The sequence below is a fragment of the Planococcus citri genome, chromosome 4 (assembly GCF_950023065.1).
Source record: "Planococcus citri chromosome 4, ihPlaCitr1.1, whole genome shotgun sequence".
Lineage (NCBI taxonomy): Eukaryota > Metazoa > Arthropoda > Insecta > Hemiptera > Pseudococcidae > Planococcus > Planococcus citri.
Genome location: NC_088680.1, coordinates 54,193,808 through 54,206,249, shown reverse-complemented (window position 1 = coordinate 54,206,249; position 12,442 = coordinate 54,193,808). Strand labels below are relative to the sequence as shown.

Here is a 12,442-nt window from a genome sequence, read left to right as displayed (position 1 = left end):
AGATAGGGAGGAAAATAGGAGAATTTGATCAGTTTTTTTTTGTCAAAAAATAACCCTACTTTGATATGAAGGATTTTCAATTCAATCAAAAATGATAGGTAAGTATTTTTTAAATTTATACACTTGATTCATTTTCCTTGAAAAAAAAAAAAAAAAAAAGTAAAATTTTATTAAATTAAGGTAGAACAACTAAATGAAATTTAATTTAGTATCCTCGTATTTTTGGTCTCTTAAATCCATTATGTATTTGAATTCTTAAGCTTCAGGCTGTCTGGAACCTCTAGCAGATTTTTTAATTTTCCAGATCTCAGAGGCGGAAATGGATTTTTGAAAATTGATTACAAAATTAAAAAGTCACGAAAACAGGATTAGGTACCTAATTCAAGTTTGTGGGTGTTAGATTTCATTTGGGCTTTTTAATGGAATTTTTTTTTTAACGTTAAAAATTCAAAAAGGTAGGTACTAGAGCTTCCAAAATGAATTTCTGTTTGTTAGGTATACGTCTACAATGAAGAGCTCTATTCCAAAGTGGGTTAAGTCATTTTTTCCTCCAAAAAATGCGTTTAAAGTTTTTGGTGCGGAAATTTGTTCTGTTTCCAAAGGTCGGTGCACCTTTCCTTTCTTTGGACATAGAACAATTACCTACTTGTAGAAAAATTTACTTTGAAAAATCGATGACTTAACCCACTTTTGAAGTAAAAATCTCCATAAAACGTGCCTTTTTTCAAAATGACTTAACCCACTTTGGAATAGAGCTCTTCATTATTCTACATGTTCGTGAAAGCACAATTTTACAATTTTTTTTCTATCGTTGGAGAAAATTAAGGTTTTGATTGATTGAAACAGATTTTAAAAATTTGTGCATAAATCGATGAGAAATTTAGAAAAGGTCTTTTTTAAGAGATTTCTTCAAAACTAGTGAAGGTAAAAATCTCTCAAAGAATTCAGAATGGCTTTTTTGATTACAAAAGTAGCCCTTGTCAAATGGAACTCTCAGAAAAACATTTGAAGCCTTGAAGGGCAATCATGGCAGTGGAAAATAGCACTTCCACAAATTTTTTCAAAACTATAACAAAGGCTACTTTTTTAATCAAGTCGTAAATCGCAACTAAGAAAAGGTATAAATCAGATATTCTGCTTTCTACCTCGGTTTGGTCACTTTTTTTTTTAAAAAAAAAAAGGAAATTGATCAAAATTTGTTTTTTTTTTTTAAATTAAGTGCTCTGCTAGAAAATGACAACGAAGACATAACGAATAAAATAAACTCAGCATCCTAAATTTTTTCTAATCAGTCCTTTTCTTGGACGTTTTTTGTTTTTTATTTATTTTTTCAAATCTTGAAACATTTTTATACCTCCCTCGCAAGAAAATTCAGCCAAAATACGACCGAGGTAAGTCTGTTTATTCCTCTTCCTCCTATACTTGGTCTAAATACACCAAATAATCTGTACATCGAATAAAGAAATGAACAAAAATCGACGATTGTGTGATCAAAAGTAAAAGCTTCTCATGTTGATACTTAGAAAAAATTCCGATCCGAAGTCAACCAACCAAAGTACCTACGTTTGTAGAATCGAAAACGCAAGTTTATTCGACTCGTCGAGCGTAAAATCGTAATAAGTAATTAAAAAATTAAAAACAATTATACGCAGGTAGCTAGTGAAATGAGCTTTACCTACCAGATTTTAATTGACGTGTGCGAATCAGAGTATGAAAAAAGTAAGTATAAATAATACTCATACTCTCAAGACGTAATCTTAACGAAGCTCTACAACGAGTTCACTATCGCAGTTGAAAATTGATTGAATTAGAGACCCGACTCACGCCAACGGATCACGAAGAGCTTTTAATAAACTTGGGTAAGTATTAAAAACACTTTTTAATACCGGTAACAATGCTCGATTCTAAAAAAACGATAGGTACCCTCTTTGGTATAGGTGAACAAATATTTATATTTTGATCATTCAACTAGAAGATTATTTTGTACTCTTATACGATTAGAAAAAGTTGAGACGTACGCTGGCTCAGGCTCGACGATGAGCCGACGGTTGCGCACCCATAATCAGGAGGTATTATTATCAAGTTTTTTTCTCTCTTTTTATCACTCCGTACTATAGGTATATTTTCGAAGAAGAGTGAAAAATAAAACGAATTTTTTCACGCTTGTTCTCGCCTAAACTAAGATTAATGACCTATTACCCCTCATGTTTACGCCTGTAGGTAAGCGTAGAATTACCCACTCCTGCCACCGACACCGCGCCGTCATCATCATCGGCATCGCCACGACGCAGCGCTGAGCTGTGAGCTGAGAGCCGAGCTAGAGCCAGAGCATCGCACCGCGAGCGCGAGAGGCGAGAGAGCGAGCTGGAGAGATGCTATCATTAAAATGTAATTCAGTTTTTATTCCTACAATATTTCAAGGTTAACAAGACATCGGAGGAAATACCTTTGAATTGGATGATGGGCGCTTCCGAGCATAGCTGGCCGGCTCGAAACGAGTTCGAGAACGGGAAGATTGTGCCCTGCGTTGTGTGCCGAAGGTACTGGAGGTCCTCTTACGAAGGTCCGGCTCCGAACCCGAAGTAGAACGTGTTTTAGATTTCGATGTTCGACCGAACAATTTCATAGCGCGGACAATTTTTTTTCCTTACGATTTTATAATATTATGCACACCTCTTAAAATATAAATTATCGAGTTGTCGGTCGATCGCGAACGTATAAGTACTTTTGGACGTACGCACTGTGCACTCAAATATTCACACTCTCGTACTTTGAGTAACTAACGCGAGTAGGGAACAAAACTGTCCCCAATTAGTGGGCGAGTTTCGCCTCATTTACGAGTATATCCATCTGTCTCTCTCAGCTCCATGGTCTGTAGTTGTAGATGTACCGAAATCGTCAACCAGTCTTTTCCCATGGGACAGAATATAAAGCTCACTGGCACATTAGATCTCTCTTTTTCTCTGTTTTAAACGGTTGTCATTATTAAATTAACTGTAAAACTGATTAAAGGCTTATCTTCGCGTAACACCGGAGGCGTTGCTGTTTTAATTATCAAACTGCGCGTCTCTCATATCCGCGCATTTCATTCATGTTTCGCCAACCGGTTCCATAATATGTGTAATTTTTCAACAATATCCCGCTAAATTCTCAATGTTCGTCTCTACCTCAAACGTCGCTGCACGTTTTTCATGCACCTAATTTTATAAAAAATAAAATTCGTCGTTTACAAAATGCATTTTCTATGTATACCATCGGCAGCTTTAATATAGGTTACAAATTAACCATCGTTTAATCGTACAACGCTCTGAACAACTTTCAAAAAAAAAAAAAAAAAAAAAAAATACAAGTAAATTCCATTAACGTCCCGTGCAAGTATATTAATAATTTGAATATACGAATTAAAAAAACTCGGCGCAATAATTGCGCAAAACTGCATTGTACTCGTAGGCTATTCTATATGTGGTACGTGCCTGCCTAAGCCTGATGCTGAATTCTGACCGTATCGTATCCTACCTACGATGAGTACATCATTTATCATGCATTGAATAGAATTCTTAATTACTTACTTCTTCGACAACTTGATCTTCAAACAATTCAGCGGCTTTGTCTTCGTTTAAATAATAGTTTATATTTTTTATATCGTTGAACTGCTGCTGCTGGTGGTGGTGTTGGTGGAAGTTGTACAGAGGTTTTTCAGTCGTCGTATAATAGCACGTGGAATTATTATTATTCTTAGTCTCGTTAATCACATTAGTCCCATAAGTATCGTCGTCGTATGATTGTCTTCGAGGTGTCGAAGAGTAAGATGATACTGTCGATATTGAAGTGCGATTTCGTGCTGGTAGTTCTGGCCTGTAGAAAGAATAAATGATCAATGATGTTTGATTAATATTCCTGAGATGTGTCTGGGTAAACAACCAGTTGAACTGGAGTGTTGGTTGAATTGCATAGATGAATTTTTTTACGGCGTATAGAAAACTACTTAAGCGATGAAGAAACCGGTCTTATTTGGCATGAACATGATATTTTGGAGTCATTGTAACTTTTTTCAAACAAAATTAAAATATTTTAAACATTTCGGACTGAGACACATTTTTTTTTTAATGAGGACATCTTAAGGAACATTTTAAAATGAACTTGCCAAAAAAAATCAACCTTACTATCAAAATAGTTGTCGTTTTGATTGACAGATGAGCCGAAATTGCAGGATTTGCTTTCTAACATGGGATTCGCACCAAAATTTTTGAACTGGACACAGCTAGATCAAAAAAGCATAAAAAATATATCACCAGCCAAAATTTTTAGAGCTAAAATGTGTTTTTCGATTTTCGGTGAATTTCTGAACATCAAATTTGCACCAAAAATGAGAGAAAAAATCAAAAATCAAAATTTTACCAAATTAACATAGAAAATTGAAATTTGGAATGTAATCGTTAGAACTTGATAAAATTAACTCACACAAATTTAAAACGACTTGGAGAAAACAGGATATCTCTAAATTTGAGCAACCCTCACAAAAACTGGCCTCGATTATTGAGAATTTCTAAAAAAAAAAAAAAAAAAAAAAAAAGGTAATCAAAACTGTCATCGAAATAGCACGAAATTTTGTCAAAATAGCATAAATTATCATTAAAATTGATGAACTGTATAGGATAAGTGTGCTGAACAAAAGTTATGAAAAGTTGTCAAAATAGGGCAAAATTCTACAAAAATTCCAATAAAAGTTTTCAAAATGTCGTTAAACAGTGAAAACGATCAAAAGATTAATACAAATTGCTGAATTTGAGCAAAACTGCGCAAAAATTGCATGAATTGGGGGAAAAAAAGTATGTAGTTGTCAAAAATTTACAAAAAATTGATCAAAATATAATTTAAAAAAATAAAAAAAAAACTATAAAATGCGAATTTTTAATTATCTACCTATAAATGTATAAGAAACGAATATCAATTAATTCAATTATAAAGAATCAGATTCTTAATGAATTCATTTAATCCATGAAATTATTTATTTCGTATTTTAATTCTAATGATTGGTCAAATTGAAAAACCAATAATTAAATGATTAAATTGATCAAGTTCAATTTTATTTGTTTAAGGCCATATTTGTTTTTTTATCCATCAATACATTAAATTCAATGTGAATTCAATTTATTTTATTAATTAGACTTCTAAATTTTTTTCGTTTTTTATTATTAGGTACGTTTTAAAATTAAGATACCTGGATAATCCATACTTATTTTTCATATACGATTATCAGGATCATTATAATATCGATGGCCTTGCGGACAAAGGGCCAAACTGAGTTTCCAACTTGCATTCTAAACTCGAAAGTGTCATATCATGGCACTAAGGAGTAGTTTGACCAATGTGTCAATTTTTTTGATGAAAGCAACTCATTCGCTTTCCATTATTAACCATTGATAATATTTTTTCTAGCTTGAGAAATTTATATTGATAAAATAGTTCGCGAGTGAACAGATTGGCCCTTTTGTATTTGTTCAACCTACAGGTTCAACATGAAAAAAAGGGCCAATCTGATAAATTTTGGCTAAAAATAATAGATGTTTTGTTGTTAATAAATGGAAAATGCTTAGCAAATGGGAAATATTCGGCCGCGAAATGAAAGCTTATTATAGTCTAATATCGTATGTAGGGGTGAAATCGATTTGTTATCAGTCAGTGAATGTTCGAGCTTTGGTATCTTTTTTTAATCATCTTCAGAATGAACTCTTTTTTTTTATGAATAAAATTCGTTTCCTGGGGCTCTTTTGATTTTTTAATTTCTAGAAAAACCAACAGAATTACTCAAATGTGTCCAAATAATGCCAAATACTTTTATAGCGTACTCAAATTACCTGAAATTTTGGGCTTCGGTTCAGGTTCAAATAGTTTAGCAAATCGGTCATCTCGATCCTTCCTCATTTCATTTCTATTGTAAAAGAAGTTGTGATTTTGTAGCCGGAAGTCTCAGGTACACGATGGTGTGCTTAATTTTTCTTTATGAGTTATGGAAAAAATTTTGGAGGCCTTCAAATGGGCTGAGGAAAAAATTTCAGGTCATGCAGGATAGACAAGTAGGTACACTTTGCGCTCTAGCGGCGAGACTAATTCTTATAGGAAGCTGTATGAGAGGTCATTTTGTAGTCTGAAGTTACAGGAACACGGAGATGTACTTAGTTTTTCTGTACAACATGTTGTAACAATGTTGGACGCGTCCAAAGTGACTTGAGCGTTTTTTAAAGTGAAAATTAACCACACTTAGCTATACCATGATCACGTTGAATTCATTTAAGAATTTTTGTACAAGTCAAACAAAAAAACTGAATACACCGCCGTGTTCCTGAGGCTTTGGACTACTAAATCAGTGCACACACGGCTTGATACAGGAATTATCTTGCTCCTAGACCGCAATGTACAATACTCCAGCCCCATCAACCGAATAACTTTTCTCAAAAATTTCAAATACGATCAACATTTTTTCTATGAGTCATGAAAAACTGAACACACCACCGTGTTCCTAAAACTTCAAGCTATAAAATGAGCGCTCATTTGGTTCAATATACCTCCATTAGGCTCTCCTCCAGAGCACTGTTGGCGATACTTTTTAATCCACCCTCGTATTATTTTGTTTACTCGTAGGTATGGGTTTTATGAGATCATGGTAGCTATTCCTGAAATTTCGATATGCGTGATAAGCGAGTTGAGTTTCAAATCCGTTAACTATATATATAACGCAGTTACCGATCGGTAACTTAGGTTAACTCCAAAATTGAGCTAAAAAACTAATGGTTGCGGTCTTTGAGATGTAGGTAAATGAAGTATTTTTATTGCTTCATTTTGTTTTGATTTGATTGCGATTTTTCAACTATTTTGATTAAAATTTAATTTTGCTATGGAGCCCAAAGTATTAGCAGATGATAAAAATACAAAGTATGGATTAAAAATGTTAGTTCAATTTAAAAATATGAAAATAGTTTACTCGTGTAACTGGCTTATCACGCGTACCGAAATTTCAGGAATAGCTACCCATTTTGGTACATTTGCAATTTTTTTTAATTATTGACTATCAAAGATGAATGTAGTGGTCTGTAATGTAAAAAAAGCAAAAAAAAAAGTAAAAAATAGTTCAGTTTCGCCGTTTTGGATTATACCTTTCATGTAAAAAAATGCAGATTGGCCCTTTTGTATTTACTCAAAATGAGCGAGAACAGATTGGCCCTTTGGAAAAAAAAGACAGATTGGCCCTTTGTCCGCAAGGCCATCGATATGTATGTGTATGTATTAGAAGAATCATGATAGGTACCTACCTCATTCTCTTTCTCATTTGTAAATTGAATGGCAATTTTTTCCAATGTTGAAAATAATTTTTGTTTTGTTTTTTTATCATTTTTAGATATGGCTGAATTTGTTTGACAATTTTGAAAACCATTTATTACCAGAAAAAATGTTCAAAAAAGCCATAAAAAAGCAAGTTACAAAACGTGAGCAAAGCATTTTGGTGTAGAGAAAAAAATAACAAAAAAGCCAAGAACATTTAATTTAAAAATGTAAACACAACAAGACTTTTTTTTGGTAATTTCAGTACGTAAAAGTGCAAAAAAAAATTCAGTGATGTTTGGTTTTTAAAAAAAGGACTTTTTATTGGCAATTTTTTTAGGAAAAGAGCAAAATTCTTTCAGCAATTAGGTACTTTTCATTTTTTTTTTGTAATTTTTGTCAAAAAAGGAGGCTGTTTTGCCATTTTTTAAAAAAAATTTGACTTTTTTGGAAAAATGTTGACAAAACGCAAGACTTTGACAATTTTAAAGCAAAAAATGCAAAAGAGACTGGTTTGCAACTTTTTTGTAAAAATTTGACTGTTTTGAAAAAATTGACCTTTTTTTAAAAAAATGTGACTTTTTTTGGAAAAATGTTGACAGAACGCATGACTTTGACAATTTTAAAGCAAGAAATGCAAAAGAGACTGTTTTGCAACACTCTTTTGTAAAAATTTGACTTTTTTAAAAATCTGACTTTTTTGAAAAAATTGACCTTTTTTTTAAAAAATGTGACTTTTTTTGGAAAAATGTTGACAAAACGCAAGACTTTGACAATTTTATAGAAAAAAACTCATGAGACTGTTTTGCAACTTTTTTGTAAAAATGTGACTTTTTGGAAAAAAATTGACTTTTTTGGAAAAATGTTGACAGAACGCAAGACTTTAACAATTTTAAAGCAAAAAATGCTAAAGAGACTGGTTTGCAACTTTTGATTTTTTTTAAAAATGTGACTTGAAAAAATTGACTTATTTTTAAAAATGTGACTTTTCTTTCAAATGTGACTTTTTTTGGAGAAATGTTGACAGAACGCATAACTTTGACATTTTTAAAGCAAGAAATACAAAAGAGACTGTTTTGCAACTCGTTTGTAAAAATTTGACTTTTTTAAAAATGTGACTTTTTTGAAAAAATTTACCTTTTTTTAAAAAAATGTGACTTTTTTTGGAAAAATGTTGACAAACGCAAGACTTTGACAATTTTAAAGCAAAAAATGCAAAAGAGACTGGTTTGCAACTTTTAATTTTTTTTAAAAATGTGACTTTTTTGAAAAAATTGACTTTTATTTTAAAAAATGTGACTTTTCTTTTAAATGTGACTTTTTTTGGAGAAATGTTGACAAAACGCAAGGCTTCGACAATTTTATAGCAAAAAATGCAAAAGAGACTAGTTTGCAACTTTTTTGTAAAAATTTGACTTTTTTTTTAAAAATGTGACTTTTTGAAAAAAATTTGACTTTTTTGGAAAAATGTTGACAGAACGCAAGGCTTTGACAATTTTAAAGCAAAAAATACGAAAGAGGCTGTTTTTCAACTTTTTTGTAAGAAAAAATTTGATTTTTTTGGAAGAATGTGACTTTTTTGGAAAAATGTTGACAAAACGCAGGATTTTGACAATTTTATAGAAAAAACTCAAGAGACTGTTTTGCAACTTTTTTGTAAAAATTTGACTTTTTTTAAAAATGTGACTTTTTTGGAAAAATGTTGACAAAACACAATTCTTTGACAATTTTATAGCAAAAATGTTTAAAACTCAAAAAAGCACGGGGTTTTGATAGTTTTCGGCAACATAGCGAGAATTTTGAACAATTTTTCGAAATAAAGTGGCATATTCGAAATTTTTTGCAAACAAGGGATGAATTTTACCAATTTTTGTCAAGAAATAACACTTTTTGGCAATTTTAATAAAAGCTCTTACGTCTTGCTATTTTTTGCAAAAAGCAAGACTTCGACAATTTTAGCCAAAGGAGGCGCTTTGTAACCGTTACACTAAAAAAGGAAGTGTAACCATTTGGAAAAAAATAAATATCGAAATCGAATACTTTCGTAAATTATTCACTTGTGGATAATATTTCCATCATTTTTTTCTTCCAGAATCCAGAAGCAGGTCCAAGATTTGGAAAAATTGATGTTTTGAAAATAAAATAACATTAGTTACCCAAAATTTTGAAAAAGCAACCAAATAAACGTTACTTTAGTAGGTACCTAGTACCTACATATACTATACGGTGTACCTTATCTCATCACCACATTGACACGTGAAAAAATTCATCTCGATCAATTTCCCTCAAATTCGATAAGTAAACGATTACCCATCTACGGAAAAAAATTCGCATACCTAAAAGTAGAACAACACGAAGAACAATAACACACGATGGACGGCGGTGGCGGCGGAGGAGGCGTGTGAACAATGTATCCTATATTTGAAGAATACAGCAATACAGCATGTTCGGATGTTGTATCTTTTACAGATGAAGTGGAACCGCCGCCGTGTTGATGACTGTTGTCCCAGCAAAGGTGACAATCGATTTGAGGCGGTAATGAAGATACATTGTACCCATGTACATCATCCTTGTAGAAGCTCGTTCTGGAAGAAACTTCACGCTTCATTTTCAATTGTTGCTGGACCTGGACCAGTGTACATGTAACATGCAATGCAGCAAAGTCTATTATAGGTAGTGTTGAATATGATTTGCCAAGGAACAGTCAAAAATGGGCGTAGGTTCGTCCAGTGTTTCATGAAAAGACAACAGATAGTTTAAAAATATTTTAAAATCATTTCGGAAATGTTAAAGTATTTTTGTCAAGTAGGTACCTACTCAGATGTAGTAGATAGTTCTACGTTGAGTGAAAACCGTGACAAAGATATTACCACACGATGTATACCTATTAGCTTATTCCTCGTTATCGTAGCAGGAAAACAATGACTAATAACTGGCAATATGAATTTGAGAAGAGAGTTTTCAACAATTAAAATTTTAAAAATATACCAATATGAATACAATCAGCACAATGATGCAACATACGAGTAAATAGGTAAGGAATTAGTGAAAAATTTTCCATACCTGATCATTTTGCCTTCGTTTCCAAATTCATCTTTCCATTCTCATCAATTTAGTCACAATTTTCTGAATCAAATGTTCATTACAGCAACTTAATTCGTACAACTATTTGATAAGAATGATTCATTTCGAATTATCAAATAACAATGCGTCGGTAAATTTGCGTGGGCTCTTACTTAATTGTTTTCTATGCCAAGGTGGTCAGCGCGCGTTCGAAAAAGCACGTGGGCTCAAAATGCCCTTTAGCAGTATTATGCATTAACGTCCAAAAACTTCAATTTGTCATCACTCATAAGCACTAAAATCAAACTCGTTTTCAATAATATTATTCGCGCAATTTCGGCGTCATTCACTGAAAAATTCAACAATTTGATTACCACACAGTTCGATTAAAAACGCGAAAGTACCTACCTATCTAGATAGATAGGTGCTGAACACTGATCTGCGGACGCTTATCACAGTTCATTCAATTCAGATAATCGCGAAGTAATTTAACAATTATCTACCGAATTTAATTCGCTATCGTTCAATAACAGGTGTTTATTTCATCGTGCAATAATTAAACTGTGTACCAGATCGGTTTCGTTGGCGGTTACCAAAGAGAAAAAACTAACGTACACAAGAGGACGCTTACTCACGTGAACTGAGTCATACATTTTTGACAAACACACCGGTATAAGCCCGTCCGCGACATGAAATTACGAGTACGACGAGATAAAGATAACTCTCAGACATGAGACATTATTTAGAAACAGTAAACGAAGAAAATGCACATAACATTGCTCGTCATTTTCAACGCTCACCGGGAAGGGGTTAAGAGCATATATAAGACGACACGGTGAAAAAAAAAGTACATAGACGAAATTCTCAACAGATGTGGAGAAAAACGAAGCACAAGACGAATGACCGACCGAGACAAACGTTTTAGAAGTACAGTGTGTGTTGGTCCTTGAACGTATTTATGGGAGATTACCGCATCTAAATAGCAAAATAAAAATGTTCAGATTTGTTATATAGGAGAAAAGAAATATGGCCAATGTTACATATAATCTATCACAATGGAATCGAATCACCTAAAATGAAAATAATTCGGTGTGAAATTGGTTCGATACGATGAGACGTTGGATAAATCTGAATATGTGTGTAGAAAAAACGGTGATGATGATTTTGAATTCCAGTATATTTTGTTTCAAGCGATTGGATATGTGAAATTACTGAAATTTCGTGTTCTCAAAGAGAGTGTTGGACATTGCTGGGTGAAATTTTGCCTAACCCGCCTCCCCCAACTTACAAAAATGTCATTGACTAATAAATTTTCCTGCGCCAGAACGAAATATGGCATGGCATTGGGATATCCAGAGGGGGTGCGTAGAGGAGAGGTTGTACCATTAATTTCTCATGTTGAGCATTTTGCTTACTTTTTTATTTTAAGGGGGCAAACATTTTTTAAAAAATTTGTAATTTCCACATTTATCGATTCTTTACTTTTTTAAAATGTTTTTTAAAAATTAAAAACAGGTGGAATTATTTTGACTCTTCACTGACAATTGTGTGTCCATGTCCGACTTGCTCGTGCACAGCAATTTGCCTATTCTTTTAATTTAATTTATTTAAGGGGCAAAAAATGTCGGGCTTCTGGCCTGTACAAAATTTTAAAACAAAATTCTGCCCCTTAAAATAAAAAAGTAGGCAACCTTCTCCACATGGCAAATGAACGGCAGAGCATACACGCATGTGTACCAGGCGTCGTTACTACCCTATCACTCATTCCTGTGGAGCGATCGAAGGAAGAAACCGGTTTGTGACATTGTCACCATGTTGGAATCGGCGGGCATTTTTGAACTCTTGTGGATCATTTTTTACCTTTTTTTCCCTTGTAGATCAACGACTAACTCCTTACTAGGGAACCTCTCGAAGTGACGAGGTGTCCACCTTACCTTCAATTACCATTTCCGGTCATTCTGGAGCCTCTGGCGTAATTTTCAATTTCTCCCAAATTTTGAAATTTCTGCAGATAGAGTAAAAATTCAATAAAAACAAAACGAGAAATCATGTTATCGCG

The 12,442-nt window shown here is 33.0% G+C and overlaps 1 protein-coding gene across 5 annotated transcripts in view; it reads right to left on the bottom strand.

Annotated features, from left to right (window-relative positions):
• Positions 1-10,840, bottom strand: part of pyd (polychaetoid) — a 68,873-nt gene extending 58,033 nt beyond the window's left edge. Inside the window, exons 1-4 of one of the 5 annotated variants that reach the window (XM_065364873.1) lie at positions 10,557-10,816; positions 10,384-10,485; positions 9,657-9,946; positions 3,570-3,855 (exon numbers count right to left, since the gene is read on the bottom strand). In XM_065364873.1, coding sequence (XP_065220945.1) covers positions 3,570-3,855; positions 9,657-9,928 — 558 coding nt within the window. In that variant the 5' untranslated portion in view covers positions 9,929-9,946; positions 10,384-10,485; positions 10,557-10,816. Of the gene's footprint in view, positions 1-2,446; positions 2,731-3,569; positions 3,856-9,656; positions 9,947-10,383 lie in introns of those variants that run through there. The other 4 variants (XM_065364876.1, XM_065364874.1, XM_065364872.1 and 1 more) reach the window with 4 other exon arrangements.
• Between the last annotated feature and the right edge of the window lie 1,602 nt (positions 10,841-12,442).